The 19,641-nt window shown below is 41.8% G+C and overlaps 1 protein-coding gene across 4 annotated transcripts in view; it reads left to right on the plus strand.

Moving 5' to 3' along the window:
* The window catches only part of Eefsec (eukaryotic elongation factor, selenocysteine-tRNA specific), a 211,362-nt gene that overhangs the window by 78,815 nt on the left and 112,906 nt on the right, over positions 1 to 19,641 (plus strand). For 3 of the 4 annotated variants that reach the window (XM_075983548.1, XM_075983551.1, XM_075983549.1), the window contains exon 2: positions 7,511 to 7,718. The exons of the other annotated variant lie outside the window; for it this stretch is intronic. In XM_075983548.1, coding sequence (XP_075839663.1) covers positions 7,511 to 7,718 — 208 coding nt within the window. The remainder of the gene's footprint in view (positions 1 to 7,510; positions 7,719 to 19,641) is intronic. 4 annotated transcript variants of the gene reach the window in all.

A 19,641-nucleotide genomic window follows, 5' to 3' on the forward strand; every position in this document is an offset into this window, starting at 1 on the left:
TTACCACTCTTTTTTTCTCACTCCATTTTTTTTATATTCCCTCTGATATTTCATGTGTGTAAAAGCAAATTTTCATTCGTCTGCAGTGCATGTACAGGCACATACACAATCTTCTACACAGGTTATAACACACATTACTCTGCCCTGTGCTCTTCCCCCCACTGCAAACTATTTTATACTAGTTAAAGGATCCTTTGTTCCTTGCAGTGGCTGTGTACTATTCTATTTCATGGCATAGCTATCTGTTTTAAGCTTGTTCCCTACTGTTTATGTGGTCTCCAGCTTCAGAAGCAATAGATGTGTTGCAAATGTGTCCTATGTGTTTACAAGTTTGGCTTGGGTCAAAGATTATATGCATTTTCTTCCCTTTTATTTTACATATTGGTGTTTTGCCTGCATGTATGTCTATATTCCATGTGTATAGTGCCCTTAGAGGCCAGAAGAGGGTATCACAACCTATGGAACTGGAGTTATAGACAGTCGTGAACCACTATTTGGTTGCTGGGAATCAAACCCTGGTCCTCAGCAAAAGCAGCCAGTATTTTTTAACTGCTGGCAGCTTGCATTCCCACCAGCAATGCAGAAGTGTTCCCTTTACCCCCACAACCTCTCCAGCACAAGTTGTCATCAGTGTTTTTGATCTTGCCATTCTTACAGGTGTAAGATGGAATCTCAGAGTTGTTTTGATTTGCATTTCTGTGATGACTAAGGATGTTGAACATTTCCTTAAGTGGTTGAGAGTTCTCTGTTTAGGTCCGTACTCCATTTTTTTTTAATTGGATTGGGTGTTCTTTTGATGGCCAATTTCTTGAGTTCTTTGTATATTTTGGAGATCAGACTGCTGTCTGATGCGGGGTTGGTAAAGAGCTTTTTCCATTCTTTAGGCTGCCGTTTTGTCTTATTGACCATGACCTTTGCTTTACAGAAGCTTTTCAGTTTCAGGAGGTCCCATTAATTAATTGTTTCTCTCAGTGTCTGTGCTACTGGGGTTATATTTAGGAAGTGCTCTCCTGTGCCAGTGCATTCAAGTGTACTTCCCACTTTCTCTTCTGTGAGGTCCAGTGTGGCTGACATTATGTTGAGGTCTTTGATCCATTTGGACTTGAGTTTTGTGCATGGTGATAGATATGGATCTATTTTCATTCATCTACATGTTGATATTTAGTTGTGCCAGCACCATTTGTTAAATATGCTTTCTTTTTTCCATTAGATATATTTGGCTTCTTTGGCAAAAATCAGGTATTCAAAGATGTGTTGATAAATATTCAGGTCTTCAATTCAGTTCCATTGGTCCTCCTGTCTGTTTTTATACCAATACCAGGCTGTTTTCAGTACTCTAGCTCCTAGTAGAGTTTGAAGTCAGGGATTGTGATGCCTCCAGAAGTTCTTTTATTGTACAGGATTGTTATGGCTATCCTGGATTTTTTTGCTTTTCCATATGAAATTGAGTACCGTTCTTTGGAGGTCTGTGAATAATTTTTCTGGGATTTTGCTGGGCATTGCATTGAATCTGTAGATGGATTTTGGTAAGATTGCCATTTTTACCATGTTAATTCTGCCTACCCAAGAGCATGGGAGATCTTTCCACTTTCTGGTGTCTTTTTTAAATTTCTTTCTTCAAAGATTTAAAGTTCTTGTCATACAAGTCTTCCACTTGTTTGGTTAGAGTTACTCCGAGATATTTTATGCTATTTGTGGCTATTGTGAAGGGTGTTGTTTCTCTGATTTCTTTTCCAGCCCTTTTATCATGTGTGTACAGGAGGGCTACTGATCTTTTTGAGTTAGTCTTGTATCCTGCTACATTACTGAAATTGTTTATAATCATATCATCAGCAAATAGTGAGAGTTTGACTTTTTTTTCAATTTGTATCCCCTTGATCTCCTTTTCTTATCTTATTGCTCTAGCTAGGACCTCAAGAACTATATTGAATAGATATGGAGAGAGTGGACAACCTTTTCTTGTTCCTGATTTCAGTGGAATCACTGGGAGTTTCTCTCAATTTAGTTTGATGTCGGCTGTTGGCTTGCTGTATATTGCCTTAATTATGTTTAGGTATGTTCCTTGTATCCCTGCTCTCTCCAAGACCTTTATCATGAAGGGATGTTGTATTTTGTCAAAAGCTTTTTTGGCATCTAATGAGATGATCATGTGGTTTTTATTTTTCAGCTTGTTTATATGGTGGACTACGTTGACAGATTTTTTTGTGTTGAACCATCCCCTGTATCTCTGGGATGAAGCCCACTTGATCATGGTGGATGATGGTTCTGCTGTGTTCTTGGATATAATTTGCCAGTATTTTCTTTAGTATTTTTGTATCAATATTCATGAGTGAGATTGGTCTGTAATTCTCTTTCTTAGTAATGTCTTTCTGTGAGTATCAGGGTAATTGTAGCCTCATAAAAAGAGTTTGGCAATGTTCCCTCTATTTCTATTGTGTGGAATAAGTTGAGGAGTATTGGTATTAGTTCTTCTTTGAAAACCTTGTAGAATTCTGAACTGAAACCATCTGGTCCTGGGCTTTTTTTGGGGGGAGGGGGGACTTTTGATGACTGTTTCTATTTTTTCAGCAGTTATAGGTCTGTTTAATTTGCTTATCTGGTCTTGATTTAAGTTTGGTAAGTGATATTTATCTAGAAAGTTGTTCATTTCCTTTAAGTTTTTCAAATTTGTGGTGTACAGGTTTTCAAAAAATGACTTGATGATTCTCTGTATGTCCCCCTTTTCATTTCTGATTTTGTTAATTTGGATATTCTCTCTCTGCCTTTTGATTGGTTTGGATAAAGGTTTGCCTATTTTGTTGATTTTCTCAAAGAACCAACTCTTTGTCTTATTGATTCTTTGTATTGTTTTCTTTGTTTCTATTTTGTTGATTTCAGCTCTCAATTTGATTATTTCCTGCCATCTAGTTCTCTTGGGTGAGTTTGCTTCTTTTTGTTCTAGAGTTTTCAAATGTTCTGTTAATTCTCTAGTGTGGGATATTCCCAGCTTCTTTATGTAGGCATTTAGTGCTATGAACTTTCCTCTTAACACTGCTTTCATTGTGCCCCATAAACTTGGGTATGTTGTGTGGTTGTTTTCGTTGAATTTTAGGAAGTCTTTAATTTCTCCCTTTATTTCTTCCTTGACCCATTGGTGATTCATGTGAGCATTGTTTAATTTCCATGTGTTTGTGGGCTTTCTGGAATTAGTATTGCTGTTGACTTCTAGTTTTAAACCATGATGATCTGATAAGGTACATTGGGTCATTCCAATGTTTTTGTATTTGTTGAGGTTTGTTTTGTTACCAAGTATGTGGTCAGTTTTTGAGAAGGTTCCATGAGGTGCTGAGAAGAAGGTATATTCTTTCCTGTTTGGATGGAATATTCTATAGATGTCTGTAAAGTCCATTTGAGTCATAACATCTGTTACTTCCCTTATTTCTCTGTTCATTTTTTGTCTGACTGACCTGTCCAGTGGTGAGAGGGGAGTGTTTAAGTCTCCCACTATTAGTATGTGGGGTTTAATGTATGATTTAAGCTTTAGAAGTGTTTCTTTTACATATGAGGGTGCCCTTGTATTTGGGGGCATAGATGTTCAGTATTGAGATTTCCTCTTAATGAATTTTTTCCTGTGACTAATATGAAATGACCCTCTATGTCTCTTTTGATTGATTTTTTTGCTTGAAGTCTATTTTGTTAGATATTAGGATAGCTACACCCACTTGTTTGTTAGGTCCATTTGATTGGAATATTTTTTCCCAACCCTTTACTCTGAGACAATGTCTGCCTTTGTGGTTGAGATGTGTTTCTTTTATGCAGAAGAAGGATGGATTCTGTTTTCTTAACAAGTCTGTTAGCCTGTGCCTTTTTATAGGTAAGTTGAGTCCATTTATATTAAGGGATATTAATAACCAGTGATTGCTATATCCCATTAATTTAGTTTTTATTGTTGGTGATGTTAATTTGTGCATTTTCCCCTTCTTTGGGATTTGCTGCTATGAGACCATCAATTGTCTGTGTTTTTGTTGGTGTAGCCAACTTCCTTGGGTTGGAGTTTTCCTTCTAGTATTTTACATAGGGCTGGGTTTGTGGCTAGGTATTGGTTAAATCTGGTTTTGTCTTAGAATATCTTGTTTTGTCTTTCTATGGTGATTGAAAGTTTTGCTGGGTATAGTAGTCTGGGCTGGCATCCATGGTCTCTTAATGTCTACTTAACGCTTGATCACGACCTTCTGGCTTTCATTGTCTGCAATGAGAAGTCAGGTGTAATTCTGATAGGACTACTTTTATATGTTACTTGGCCTTTTTCCTTTGCCGCTCTTAATATTCTTTCTTTATTCTGTGTGTTTAGTGTTTTGATTATTGTGTGGTGAGGGGACTTTTTTTTGATTCAGTCTATTTGGTGTTCTGTAAGTTTCTTGTCGCTTCTTAAGCATATCTTTCTTTATGTTGGGAAAGTTTTCTTCTATGATTTTGTTAAATATATTTTCTGTGCTTTTGAGTTGAACTACTTCTCCGGCTTCTATAGCTAGTATTCTTAGATTGGCCTTTTCATGGTGTTCCATATTTCCTGGATATTTTGGGTTAAGCTTTTGTTAGATTTAATGTTTTCTTTGACTGATGAGTCTTATTTCCTCTATTATATCTTCAGCACTTGAGATTCTCTCTTCCATCTCTTGTAATTTGCTGCTTATGCTTGTGTTTGTGGTTCATGATCATTTTCTCATGATACCTGTTTCTATAATTCCCTCAGCTTGTATTTTCTTTCTTGTCTCTATTTCAGTTTTTAAGTCTCAGATAGTTTCTTTCATATGTTTGGTTGCTTTTTCTTGGTTTTCTTTAAGGGATTTGCTGACGTCTTCCAACTTTTTGTTTGTCTTTTCCTCCATTTCTTTGAGGGAATTTTTCATTTCCTTTTTAAGAGTTTCAAACATTCTCCTGAAATTATTTGTAGGTCATTTTCTTCTGCTTCACCCATATTTGGTTGTTCAGGTCTTGCTGTTGTTGGGTCTTTAGGTTTTACTGGTGTTGTGTTGCTCTTTGTGGTGTTGCGTGTGTTCTTACCTTTTCTATTCATCTTTTCCTCTAATAGGTGTGGTTGGGGCTGTCTGAGATTCTGTTGATTAATCTTCTAGGTGCTAGTGAATCCAAAGCTCAGATGGTTGTTCCTCGTGGTACAGTCAATGCCACAGTTCTAGTTACCCCAGAAGTTACTCCGTGATCCTAGAGATAGTTCAGCGCTCCTGTGCTTTGCTCTGCTCCCTTTGAGTTTGCTGTCTCAGGTCTACTTTGGCCTAGGTTACCAGCTTTGCCCTTTATCTGTAAATCTTGGTCTGGATCCCCTCTTGCAGAAGTCCCTGGCACGGAGTTGGTCCTGCAGAGGTCTCTGGCTCAGGTCTACTGCCTCAGAGTTCCCAGGTTTGGGTGTACCCAGAAACCACTGAGGACCTGGCTCAGGCTTACTCCCTCAGAGGTCCTAGACTCACTCTCGGACCCACAGAGGTTTCAGGTTCCTGCCTATTCCCTTTGATGTCCCAGACCAATGCCCAGACCCGCAGAGGTCCTGGTTCAGGCCTACTCCCTCTGAGGTCCCAGACTCACCTCTTAAGTCCATTCTGTGAAAAGCTGTTGGGTTGTGTAAATACATTCTGTTCATAGAAATGGGAGAGGCAGTGTCCCCCTCACAAGTGGGAACCGGGTCCTATCACCCAGTGACTTAAACAAGGATATGCTGCTGTTGATGCTGCTGCATGCACCTGCCCTTCTCAGTGCATTGTGTCCTTGCCTAAAGAAGAGGCCGGTGAGAGAGAAGAGCTGGGCCATGTCAAGCTTGCCTACACTTAAGACACCGCTGCTTCTTGGGGCCAGAGCTTCAGCTAGCTCTGACTAGGAGGCCTCTGAGAGCAGCAGGCAGAGTAGTTCCCTTTGGTGCCAGGTGGCTATGTGACCTAGATCATGAATTGGCATTTTATGCTTTGAGCCTTTCTGTATCTTAAACAGGGTAATGAGGATTAATCATGCTACCTTAGCACGCATTACTGGTGTGGCAACTGTGGACAAAAGGTCTTTTTCTGGCCTCCCTCTCCCACAGCAGTAGGTGGGTTTGGTCATCAGACTCACTTTCAGATTGAGTCTTCTCTCTACATTCTTCTACTTCTTCAAGTTTGCTAGTGATCATAGGGTTATCCTGACATCCTTAGGAGGAGATCTTGTAAACTGAAGCTGAAATTGCCATTCATTTCAGAGGGAGATATGTCTATTTTCCTGCTTTCCCTGCACCCCCTTTTCCTTCTAAATTATTGAAACAGTAACTAAACTTTATTTGTACTATGATTTCTAAAATATTGAATTGAATAACTTGAAATCCTCCAAGTCCCCTTACAAAGGGCATGGTCTGTAGCATGAATAATAAAAACCCGGAGACATATTGGGGTTCAATCTGAAGATCAGAAAAGCAAAGTAGCCAAGCCACTAGAGAGCTCTTATCTCCAAGAAATCTTCAGACTGAAAGAAAGTGAGTCCCAGTTTATATTTCTCTGTAGTGCTGAGATTAAAGGCGTGCACCACCACCACCTGGCCTCTATAGCTAACTCGTGTGGCTGCTGGGAAGGTGTGTTCCACCACTGCCTGCCTATATGGCTGGCTAGTGTGGCTGCTGGGAAGGTGTGTTCCACCACTGCCTAGCCTATATGGCTGACCAGTGTGGCTTTTTTGTGTTCTGATCTTCAGACAAGCTTTATTTGTTAAAATACAAATGAAATATTACTACAGTGGTCATTCTTCTTTTTAACACCTGTGCTTCTAACATAGTGGCTGTTACTTTCTCTTCACTTCTAACATAGTGGCTGTTACTTTCTCTTCACTTCTAACATAGTGGCTGTTACTTTCTCTTCACTGACTGCCCTGTCATAAGAGCACCTGCCATTGTTCAGCTCAGGCATACTGTACATGTATACACAGCCAGTTGTGCATACAGCAGTTCTGTGTGTACCAACCTCCTAGAAAGAGCAGAAGCTCCATAAACAGAGCATAGGACCAAAGTTAGTAGATGGTGTGCATCAGTCTTAAGGCAACCCAGGTATTTTGGGATGAAGTGCTCTGCATCTCTAATCCCTCATACATTGATGGTGGCTTGTATTTTTTAAGTCTTGCTGTCTTTCTTAGTAAGAGCAGGTAGCTAGGTATTCACACTTTTCCTGCATCCCCCCTTATTGGGTGAAATGAAAATGAGAATAGTGGTACAGCAGAGAGGTCGGGGGCTCTGGAGCCAGGCATCCTTTACCTAAACTGAGTCCTGCTGTGCAACAGCCACAGGACCCTGAGAAGACCCTCAGCTTCCTCACCTCTCCTGGAGCTCTTTTGGCTTGATGAGCTTATGCCAGTCAGCATTCTCATGGGACTGGCCAGAAGTTCTACAGTACTCCTCCCCATCTGCCTGCTATTGCAGTGCTTTGCTGGGACTGGGCATGGTAACTTCCTGTGAGGCTCTCTAAGCCAACATGTCTCCTAACCTTACCTTTTATTGTCCCAGGTGCCCAGATCATTGATCTGATGATGCTCGTGATTGATGTGACCAAGGGAATGCAGACACAGTCCGCTGAGTGCCTTGTGATTGGCCAGATCGCCTGCCAGAAGCTGGTTGTGGTGCTGAACAAGATAGACCTGTTAGCAGAAGGGAAGAGGCAGGCAGCAATTGACAAAATGACCAAGAAAATGCAGAAGACTCTTGAGAACACCAAGTAGGTTTGCTAATGACAGTTCATGTGTAAGTGACTTCTCATTTAACACTCTGGGCAGGCAGATCAGCCCCACATCCTGGTGAGCGGACTGCTCCCTATTGACACAGCTGTGGCTGCATGAAGCTGACACAAGGATAGCATGCTGTTAAGATTCCAGAAAGTACTAGAGCATATGGAAATGGGGTACCCTCACTTGTGGGAGTGCCAGAGGTAGAAGACTGCTCCTTTGGTGAGCAGTCTCTATCCTGCCACTTCTGACCCATGGTATGTGCCCTGTGTGTATGCTGAGGGCCAGGTACAGGTGCTGCACTTTATAGCTCAGATATGTGAGCTATCAAGGTCTGGGAACCTAGTCCAGGGCCCCCCGTGTGTTGCTCCATAATGACTCAGTCCTGCCCTTGTCATGGCCAGGCCTCAGCACTGGAGCCTGGGTGTCATGTTCTCCAGCCACCTGTTTCTCTACAGCTCCACTGTCAACTCAGGACAAAGATCATTGAACCTTGCAAAAGGGTGACTGCAGACAGGTGACTGCTATTGTTGGCAGCCAGAGCCTCTGCCACTTTTACCTTGTGAGAGAGAATTGGCATGTTCCTAGAGAACTCTGAACAGGGAGTAATCAAATGAGGTTTCATATTGGGCCATCACTGGCCACAGCGGAAAGATGGCCTGGTTGGTGGAATCAGGGGCCACAGGGAGAAGAAATAGGATGTGGGTCAGTGGGTTATGGGCTTTTCCCAGGGAGAGAAGAGGTATCTGTAATGCAGGAGGGAGAAGGGGAGATGTAGGAGACCACAGTTGCCTCTGATTGTTGTCAGGGAAGCAAGGTATCAGAGCTAGGTGCAAAGTTAGGAAGTGAGAGGTGGAGACCACAGGGCTATAAGCTACCTGGGGGCCACAGAACTTTCTAATTCTGATGTGGCCAAGAAAATGAGTTAATATCCTTGTTGAGCACACAGAGCTGGCGGGCCTCATTGTTCAATGGCTGTCTCTCTCTCTCTGGCCATCCCCTTTGGGTCAGTTCTGAAGAGTCGTCACTGGGAGACAGGGCTGCCTCCTCTCTGCTATGCCGCCTGAGACAATATCCTCTTCCGTGCCTCTCCTTCTCCAGCCTGTGGAGGGCAAGCAAGTAGAGAGTGTTTTTGTTTCCCTGTCATAAAGATTGATATGCCTTCCCATTTATGATTTTTTTTCCCAATCCAGCACCTGCAGCTCTCCCTCAGAATGCTCAAGTTGGTTAAATTAAAGCTTCAGCCCTGTGAATGGGCCATATATGTCATAAAAGATTTCCTTGCACTGCCTTTTGTTAGCAAAATTCATCAATCTGATAAAATCGACACATTTAGATAAGTGTTGCATAAGAATTCAGACTTCGTTATTCCTAACGGAAGTGGATATGAGACTGTAAAAAGGAAGATAAAAAAATTATATCTCCTTTTTAGTGAGTTATTTGATCTCACTGCCATTTTATTTACTTGTCAGAAAGGGGAGAGCGAGTTTTTTGGAGTCCTGCATAAACCCCAACAGCATCAGCTCACTTCCTTCGAGGACAGGCCTTCAGGAGCCTAAGGGCACTTCATAAACACTTGCAGCTCTGACAACCAGGGGAGAGTCTCACTTGTTTGTAAATCATCCTTCCTGGTTTAATGTATTGGCTGGAAGTCAGATTATGAACTTTCTCATATTGCCAGAGGAAATTGTCATCAGAGGGGTATCTGAGCCCTTTCCTCCCATACCCAGAGGCCCCACCGCAGAGGGTAGGGCTGTTCCTTGTGGATGGAGTCCTGGAGCCCTGTGCCAGGCTGAGTTTTTAAGAACTCATCTGCATCATTTTCAGTGGTCATTTCCTTCCCTTTGCTGTTCTTGTAAAAATAAATGTGAGGAAATCTCTGTTTAGAAAGAAAAAAGTGAAGCATATGTATGTGGACCCTATGTATTGTATGGTCAAATCCTAAAAAATGTTTAAGATAAAACTTATTCTTCTCTACTTGAAGTTTCAATTTAAATAGAAGACTTTGAAACTACAGAAAAGTAGTTGAAAGGAAGGACTACCTAAAGACTTTTCTTAAAATAACAGTTGCTGACATTTGAGCTTCTGATTTCCTATCTTTTAAAATGTATAACGATGTTCCCATGCACATTGTTTTGAAGAGACAGGGATCACTGTGTAGCCCAGGCTGAACCCAGCTCTAACCCCCCTGCTTCAGTCTCCAAAGTGCTGGGATTACAGGTTTGTAGTGCCTACACTCTCTTTCAAGTTGTTTTGTTTTTTAAATTATGGTTAAAATATACTGATCTGTAATTTTAACCATTTGTAAGCCAATAATAGAATGATACCAAATGTATTCAGACTTTGTATGTCCACCCAGACCTTTCTGTGATTCCTTATAAACTACTCCCGTCAGTAGCTCTCCTATTCTCCCTCATAGCCTATTTTCTGCACTTTGTCTCTGTGATTTGCCTGGAATCCTTGTTGAAGTGGAGTCCTCTATGGGTTTCCTAGAACATTTAAGTCTCATCTGCATTACAGCTGTATCAGAAGAGGCTGAGCCGCTCTGTTGTGTTTGTGCTGTGTTCATTGTTGTCATCCCCACTCCCACATTGATTAGCCTGTGGACTAGTCAGTGCTGAGCTGCTTTGAACTCTGACTTCAGTCCCTCTGGAGCTATGTACCCAGGTATCCAAGAGTGGAGAATGGCTTGTACACTAGTCCATGTCTGTCCTTCTGAGGCTCTGCCAAGCTGCCTCTATTGCAGCTGTCCTCTTCATGCTCTCAGCAGCTGTACATGAGGACTTCAGTGTATCTGTAGTTTCTCAGCACTTGCTATTTTTGAGACAGGGTTTCACTGTATAGCCTAGGCCTACCTGGGCAAATCTCTTGTCCCAGTCCTGATAATCAAGAGCTGAGATTATAGGCTCAATCCACCATGTCTGGTTGTTTGCATCTCTTCCCCAGCCATCTTTGCTGTATAAGGGGCCACCTTACCACGGTTAAAGTTTGCTTTTCCATTGTGGCTGGTGCTGAGCATGCTGTTGGTCACCTCTGTATTTTCATAGGGAAATAGCTGACTACATCCTTTGCCAAGCTTTAAAATGAGTTGTTTTCCCATTGTTGAATTGTAGGTTTCTATTAATCCCTATCTGAGATATGACTTGAAATCCTTGAATACACAATGTTCTGAACCCAGGTGGAATCTTCATTTGCCTTATATTGCTGCTGTTGTCTGTGGTTTTGGATCCAAAGCTGTGAAACTGTTGTCAAATCCTGTCATGAATGTGTTCTCCAGTGTCTTTTTTCCGTAGCTATAGTTTTTAGCTCCTATGTGTAGGTTGCTGGTCTGTTTTAGTATCTTTTCCAGTGGTGTGAAGCTAGAGTTCAGCTTCCTTCTTTTGCATGTAGCTGCCCAGTTTTCCCAGCAATATTGATTATCCCTTGCTTTTATGTTGTTAAAAAATTAACCCTCCATCTAGACTTAGTTCTTGCTTTCTGAGGACCAAGGCAACTTATAGAAGGAAGGGTTTATTTTGGCTTACTGTTCCAGAGGGAGAAGACTGCATCATGGCAGGAGGCATGGCTGCAAAAGCAGGAAGTTGAGAGTTCTTACCTTCAAATGCACAAGCAGGAAGCGGAGGATGTGAATCCAAAGTGGCACAAGGCATTTATTTTCCAAGTTCACCCCCAGTAATACACTTCCTCCAGCAAGGCTGTACTATTAAGCTCCCCAAACAGTGCTACCTATTAGAGAATCAAGTATTCAAAATATCTGAGCCTATGGGGACATTCTTACCAAACCACTGCAACTCTATTCCATTGATCTATATGCTTGTGCTTCTGGGGGTACCTCACTGCTTTGACAACTAGCTTTATATGCATTTCAGAGTCACGAAGCAGAGTCCTCAGAGCTCTGGCCCCTTTCAAATTGTTCTGGCTGGCTGGAACCCCTACGATTCTGTATGAATTTGAGGATTTGCTTTTCTGTGTCTGTGAAAAGAAAGAGTTTTGATAGTGCTCTGAAGATAATTTTGGTACATTTGATAACCTACACAGCATTGTCTCCCAATCTACAAACATGGAGTATCTCCCCATAAGTTGTCTTGATCCTCAGAAAGCCAAGAACTAAGTCTAGATGGAGGGTTAATTTTTTAACAACCAAAACACCAAGGGATAATAAATAGTGCTGGGAAAACTGGGCAGCTACATGCAAAAGAAGGAAGCTGAACTAGCTTCACACCACTGTAAAAGATACTAAAACAGACCAGCAACCTACACATAGGAGCTAAAAACTATAGCTACGGAAAAAAGACACTGGAGAACACATTCATGACAGGTTTGACAAGTTTCACAGCTATGAATCCAAAACCACAGACAACAGCAGCAACATAAGGCAAATGAGATTCCACCAGGATTCAGAACATTTGTGTATTCAATAAGTAAAAAGCCCACAGGATTTCAAGATGGCAAGATCGGTGGTTCTCAACCTATAGGTTGTGACCCCTTTTGGAGTGGTGGACTCTATTGACCCTTTCACAGGGGTCACCTAAGACCATCAGAAAACACACAATTTACATTACAATTCATAATAGTAACGAAATCACAGTTACGAAGTACTATCAATGAAAATAGTTTTATGGTTAGGGGGTCACCATAGTATGAGGACATTAAAGGGTTACAGCATTAGAAAGGTTGAGAACCACTGATCTAGATCTTTAATTTCTTTCTTCAATTTTCATAGCTTTCATGTTCAAGTCCTTCCTGTGACTAGGTTTAATTCTGTAGAGGTTTTGCAAATGCGGTCACTTTCAGTTTCACTTCAGGTCACTCATCTCTAAAATATGTGTTAATGGTATATAAATTCAATTCCTTTAAAATATGATTGCAATCATGGCATATTCTTGAATTTGGTTTCTGTGTTTATTAACATTATATATAGCAGGTTCTCAAATAGCTACCATTCTGTTCTCACCCCGTAGACTGAGCTGTTTTCCTTCTTACACCCAGATGAGCCTGAACTGAGCACCTCTGCACAACATTCAACTTTGTGTCTACAGTCATTCCTTCATGGTAGATTCTCAGCTGTGAGATCTTGGAATTAAATGTCATGAAAGCTTGAACCTCTTTTGAACATTTTCCCAAGAGGATCTGCCATTTTACATGGGTGCCAGCAGCCAAGTTTGGCTCTGAGTATATAAGATATATTTGAAAGTTTAGATGGAGATGGGGTTTTATGCTTGTTTTGGTATGCAGGTGACTACTGGTGGAACAGAATACTTTCCTGACATGTAGTAAGCAGTTCGACTCTTATGTGTGTGATTTTAGCATGTGTGTTTTGTCCCTTTGCCTCTTGAGCGTTTAACCTTTCTCTTTGATTTTCAAGAGTGTTGATGTTAGTGAGGATATTGCCGTTAACCCTTTTCCCATCACACCTGCTAGAAGCAAGGCAGCAGCATTCGTTTCCTCCCATTTTAGTTGCTTTTGTTTTGACATCTCAAGTTTCTAATTTTCATGTAGTCAAACTCTTTGATTGTTTTTCTTTGTGATTTCTTTATCTCTGAAAACATTTAAAATTACTCTTGCATAAACATTTATCAATGTTAACAGCAATCAGAATAAAAGATAAAAATGTACTCACAATCTCCCCAGTGCAGCAAATTAAAATGCTTTCTCCCAGGATCCCTGTCAGTCTTTTCCACATGGACATAATTTGAGGTGGTTGTTATCACCACATTGACACTGTTCAGTGTTCTGTGCTTTTCTGTTTATTTTTCCACTAAGTGTTATCATCTGACAGCATGCCTGATGCATCTTTCTTCCAGACTCCTGGTTCTTTCTTCTCTTAAAATACTTTTTATTACCCTCTTTCTGTTACAGCTCAGAGCTCTGCATTCCCCAGGCTCCCCTCCTCTTGACACTCTCCCTAGAATTGGACTTAATATCAGTCTCCAGGGATTCATTTATGACTCTGTGGACTCTACAGGCCTACATTGTGCTCTCTCTTGGTGTGGCCACTTGCTGATGCTGAGGCTAATTGCCACATGGTCTTAGGAAATACTTCCTCCCTGAGGTGCTGTTTTTTTATGAATTGGGAATTAGTGAGTTCAGCCTCATAACCTTTCTGTGGGAAGCACTTAGCACCCTGCGTGCCACAATGCTTTAGAAGGGAAAACTGTAATGAAGGAGCTTGTCACTGTGCCAGTGATTCCACACACAGATCATTAAGTCAGCTGGATCATAATTACCCCAGAGATCAGTGTTGCAACTTGCTTGACTGCCGAGAAAACAAGACTTGATAAATGGTGGCCATTTTGATATCTGCTATTCCAAATTTAGAAACTCCATTCTGTTTGCTTAGCTTTCTTTCACATGGCTTATAAATTCATCTATATGTTAAATGCATATGTGTTATTGTTACCTAGGACTGTTTTATACAGGTAAAGGTCAGCCTGCACTCACAGTTGGTGTGTCTGGGCCAGTGAGCACTATGACATATCTATGTGGGTAGACTGGAGAAGATGGGAGTGGGTCACACGAATGCTTGTGGGGTCAGCCATGACTATACTACAAGGCACCCTTTGATTGGAGCCTTTATTCTGGAACCTCAGCAGCAGTCTAGGGATTCCTAGATAGCTCCTCTCTTTGTGGCCAGGAACCAGGATGCTTCATGTGCAACAGGCCTAGAAAATAGCTCAACCATCTTGGCCTGGTGAAAATGGCCAGGCACCCAACATTGTGTTGCTCGGAAGGGTCTGGATAAAAACCACTGAACTTCCAGACACTTTATGGTGAATCCTTGGAGCCTTTTGCACATGAACATACTCATGCACACACATACCTGCAACACCAGGCCCTAAAACTAATCCAGGAAGCAGACCCAGAGTAGGCATGCTGGGCTCTAGTTCCAGAGCTCTGTCACCTAAAACAGAGCTCCCTCCACCCCATATCCTGTGTAGAAGATGCTGGACTCTTGACTCCTGAAGGGCCAATAGTACACTAGACCTCTGGCAGCCCTGAGCAGTCCTGGCTTCTCTGATATAGGGACCTTAGCCTTGCTCCTGGTGACTGGGATTCTTTAGTGAGCGTGTGCCTAGCACTGGGTATAGAGCAGGATAGGGGTTTTTACCCCCTTTTCTTTGCCTAATGTCTTAGTTACTGTACAGGATAGTTTTATATCAACTTGACATAAACTAAAGTCATCTGAAAGAGGAAATCTTAATTAAGATAATGCCCTCCCCAAGATTAAGCTGTAGAGAAGCCTGTAGGGCATTTTCTTAATTAGTGATTGATGGATGTCTTAGAGTTTCAGTTGCTGTAAAGAGACACCATGACACAGCAACTTTTATAAAGGAAAATATTTAATTGGGGTGACTCTCTTACAGTTTCAGAGGTTTAGTCAATTGTCATCATGGTAGGACATGGTGGTGTGCAGGCGGACATGGTACTGGTGCTGAGAGTCCTACATCTTGATTGGTAGGCAGCAGGAAGTGGTCTGAGACATTAGGTGTAGCTTGAGCATATATGAGATCTCAGATCCACCTCCACAGTGACACTTTCTCCAACAAGGCCACACCTCCTAATAGTGTCACTCCCTTTGGGGCCTAGTCCATTGTGTTTGGTTCCATTCCTACAAGTAAACTGAGCAAGCCAGTAAGTAGCACTCCTCCATGCCCTCTAGATTAGCTCCTGCCTCCAGGTTCCTGCTCTGTTTGAGTTCCTGTCCTGACTTCCTTCTACAAACAATGATGTAGAAATGTTAGCCAAGTAAACCCTTCATTTCCAAGTTATTTTTGGACATGGTGCTCATCATAGCAATAGTAACCCTAAGTAAGGCAGTTACTGTTCTGTTGCTGTGAAGAGACACCATTACCAAGGCAATTTTTCAAAGAAAGCGTTTAATTGGGGGATTGCTTACAGTTTCAGAGGATGAGCCCATTATCAAGGCAGAGTATGGTGGCAGGCAGACATGGTGCCAGAGCAGTACTGAGAGTTTACATCCTGATCTGCAGGCAGCAGGCAGAGTGAGACACTGGGCCTGTATTGGCTTTTGAAACTTCAGAGCCCATGACAATTTCAACTCCCAGTGACATACCTCCTAATTGTCCTGAAACGGTCCACCAGCTGGAACCATACTTTCAAATCTGTGAGCCCTTGTGGGCCCTTCTCACTCAAACCATCACACTTGTCTTCTGTGTTTCCTCTTTGGCCCACACCAGTATTTTTATCTTCCTTTACTGTACCAGACTTTTTCTCTTAGAGCACCAACCAGCTCCCAAAACATGACAGAGACACTTCGTATTAGTTATGAATACTCGGCCTAACTTGGGCTCCTTTCTGACTACCTCTTTTAACTTAAGTTAACCTGCTTCTCTTTATCTGCCTTTTGCCTCAGGGCTTTTAATTTTTCTTTCCTTATATATGTCTTACTTTTACTATTCTCATGTCTGCCGGCTGGTGGCTGCCTGGCTTCTTGCCCTGGGCATCTCTCTCATTCTTTCTTTTCTTCTCTCATTCTTTCTTTTCTCTCAAGCGTAGATTTTTCTTCCTAATTATTCTCTCTGCCTGCCAGCCCTGCTTTTCCTTTTTCTGCTTAGCTATTGTTCATTTTGCTGTTTATTAGACCAATCAGATATCTTAGGCAGGCAAGGTAAAACAAATGTAACACATCTTTACATAATTAAACTCACATCCTTACATTGTTAAACAAATGCAGCATAAACAATTGTAACCTACAGTTAAAGTAATATTCCACCAGCATAAGCAAATGTAACACATCTTTGCCCAGTTAAAATAATATTCCACAATACTTTTCTGTTTTCTTTCTATTTAAACTTTTTCTTTCTATCTATCCCTTTTCAAATTTTCCTCTCTTTCTGGTACTTCCCTTTCTGAGGTAGGTACCACAGGCCTCTTCGGTATAAGGATAGCAGCCTGCCAGGCTATTCTCCTCTGTCCAGTGGGTCTTGGTCCTGCTTAGAATGTCTCTCCTGCTCATGTTTAGTACAGAAGTGGCTTCTGTGATTATTTAGTTGCTCTTGAGGTAACTCCAGGGTGTCTGGGTTCATTTTTAGTAAAATTTTATTTTATTATTATTTTTTTTAATTCTTTTTTTTATTGAGAAAATGAGAAAAAAAAACAAGTTTCCACCTCCTCCCAGCCTCCCATTTCCCTCCCCCTCTTCCCACCCTTCTCCCCCTCCTCCCACCCTTCTCCCCCTCCCCCCACTCCTTTCCCCCTCCCTCTCCAGTCCAAAGAGCAGTCAGGGTTCCCTGCCCTGTGTTAAGTCCTAGGTCCTCCCCCCTCCGTCCATATCTAGGAAGGTGAACATCCAAACTGGCTAGGCTCCCACAAAGCCAGCACATTACATAGGATCAAAACCCCTTGCCATTGTCCTTGGCGTCTCATCAGCTCTCATTGTTCGCCATGTTCAGAGAGTCTAGTTTTATCCCATGCTTTTTCAGTCACAGTCCAGCTGGCCTTGGTGAGCTCCCAATAGATCAGCTCCACTGTCTCAGTGGGTGGGTGCACCCCTCGTGGTCCCGACTTCTTTGCAGACTCTTCTCTCTTAAAATCATCCTGACCAGAGTTTCCCTTCCCTCCATTCCTCCCAGCTCCTGCCCCACCTTTCCTTTTTCCAGACCCACTTTCCCTCCCTCCAGTCTCTTAGTAAAGACCAGACCTCCATGAGATGACAAGCAAACACAACAAAAACAAGATACAATAAGCCAAGGCAAAAAGCCCTCATATCAAGACTAGACAAGGCAGCTGAATAGGAAGAAAAAAAGCCCCAAGAGCAGGCAAGATTCAGAGACACTCACTCCCATTGTTAGGAGTCCCACAAAAACACCAAGCTAACATCCATAACATATATGTATAGGATCTGGTGCAGACCCTTGTAGGCCTCGTGTTTGCAGCTTCGTTCTCTTCATATGAGTCCATATGAGCACTGCAGACTAGAGCATGGAAGCAGTGGGTGGCAGGCAGCAGGTGGCAGGCTGGTACAGAATGCTAGAGAGTGGTCTTGGTTGAAGATGCACATTGGAGGTGATGATACAAGTCATCAGCAAAGAGTTCCAGTGAGAGATGGCCAAAGGAGACAGCTGGTGTCCTAGAGTACCTCAGGGAGAGAGGCCTGCAGGAGGGAGAGCCCAAGGAGGCAGGGAGCCTCTTGAGCACCTGAAGGCTTGGTGATATGGTGAGGAGCAGAGGTAGAAGAAAGCATCCATTTCTGGATGTCATACAGAGACACACCTTGGCAAGCACTCCAGCTTCTTGCTTGCCCCATAGCTCCAGGACCCTTTGGATTTAGTTGTGTGCCATTCATAGAGCCTGGCATAAACGGGATTTCATCAGACCCCAGTCCAGTTAAGAAGGAAGGAAACTTGTAAGAAAACCAGGCATAAGCCATGTGAATAACGGATACTGAACTCTTTGAAAATGCCTGCGTGGGAGAATATTTAAGCCAGAGGACTTTTCCTTTAAGAAAATCAAAATCTGGGGCTGTAGAAAGACCTCCAGAGGTCCTAAGAAGAGGTCAGCAAGCGAAGGTTGGCTGAGGGACAGGCTTGGCCAAATAGACTCCTTTGAGTCCTTAGATGGGCAGTGGGGTCTGATGGTGCTGAGTTCTTTCCTGGACTCTTTCTTTCTTATGCCCTATCAGGAGAGGAGGTAAGGGCAGTGGGCAAGGGTCTTGAGCTGGGAAAGTCGTGTGACTTAAAGTGAACAGCTTATACTTCAGTGCAGGCGGGATGAGTCTGGGTGTGGTACAAGAGAAAGTTAAACTTTGAGTTCTCTCTAAATCTCCCTTAACTGTTTCAGGGAAATGTCTCAGCTCAGTCTTGCCTTGTCTTCTCAGTGCCCCAAGTTTAACTAGGCTCTGGTTACAGTATCTAATAGCTTTGCTAATAGTATGCTAATAGCTTTGTTTTGTTTTTCTTGTGTTTATTTTTGTAGCTTCAGTAGTAGAAATTTATTGACTCCCAAGACTGGGCTGCCATTAGTTAATTTTTAAAAATTCCTTAGAGCAGAAAATAATTTTTAAATTATACATTCATACCTTAAGCATAATATTTTCACTGAAAACACTTATATTCCTGTTCACTTAATAGAATCAGTGTCTACGTGACAGAAGAGTGACCACAGTCATAGTATTCCATCTCCTCCTCCTCTTCAGGGGCTCTGCTGGGATCTGTCCTCCCTGTCTGGGGTGTCTTGGCTGTGTGACCAGATCTGTGTTTGGAATTTGAGGCATCTCCTCTTTTGCAACATGTATGTTTCTTGTTTCATGTGTAATTTCAGTTTTCCACAAATGGTCACTCACATTGTCTTAAATTTCTTGGATGCAGTGCCATGTGGGTAGGGTATGGGGAGAAGACAGGGTTTTTTGGTGTACCTAGGTACCAAGAACTTTGCTGATGGGGGATTTCCATTCCTTACCTCTGTCATGACCCTGTAAAGTGTATATTATTCCCCTTACCACGTTGAAAGAAGAAAATCTTAAAGCTAGACTGGCTTCGGTAGCTTATTCTAGGTCACACAGCTAGTGAGTATGGGAAGTGTTTCAAAACCAGCTCTGTATATAGTGGCCAACCTATGTTCTGTGGCCAGATTAAGATGAGTAACAAAGCCTTTTCTTCTAGTACATTCATTTCTCAAACCAATATAATTCTATGATAATTGTTGGGAACTTGGTTAATCTTTTTATTCTGGAAAGGCTAACATAACTTTCTGATTATTTCATAAGAAAAGTCTCATTTTGTGTTATCAAATTTCAATATATATAAATAAGTTTAAAGATACAGACTATATATAGTTAAATATCTTATAGAAATCATTTTTAAAGCAAATATCTTATAGAAATCATTTTTAAAGCAAATATCTTATAGAAATCATTAATACATTTTTAAGTTAGTATTTTAAAAGCATGGTAGACAT

This window comes from Microtus pennsylvanicus, chromosome 8 (genome assembly GCF_037038515.1).
Source record: "Microtus pennsylvanicus isolate mMicPen1 chromosome 8, mMicPen1.hap1, whole genome shotgun sequence".
NCBI classification, from domain to species: domain Eukaryota; kingdom Metazoa; phylum Chordata; class Mammalia; order Rodentia; family Cricetidae; genus Microtus; species Microtus pennsylvanicus.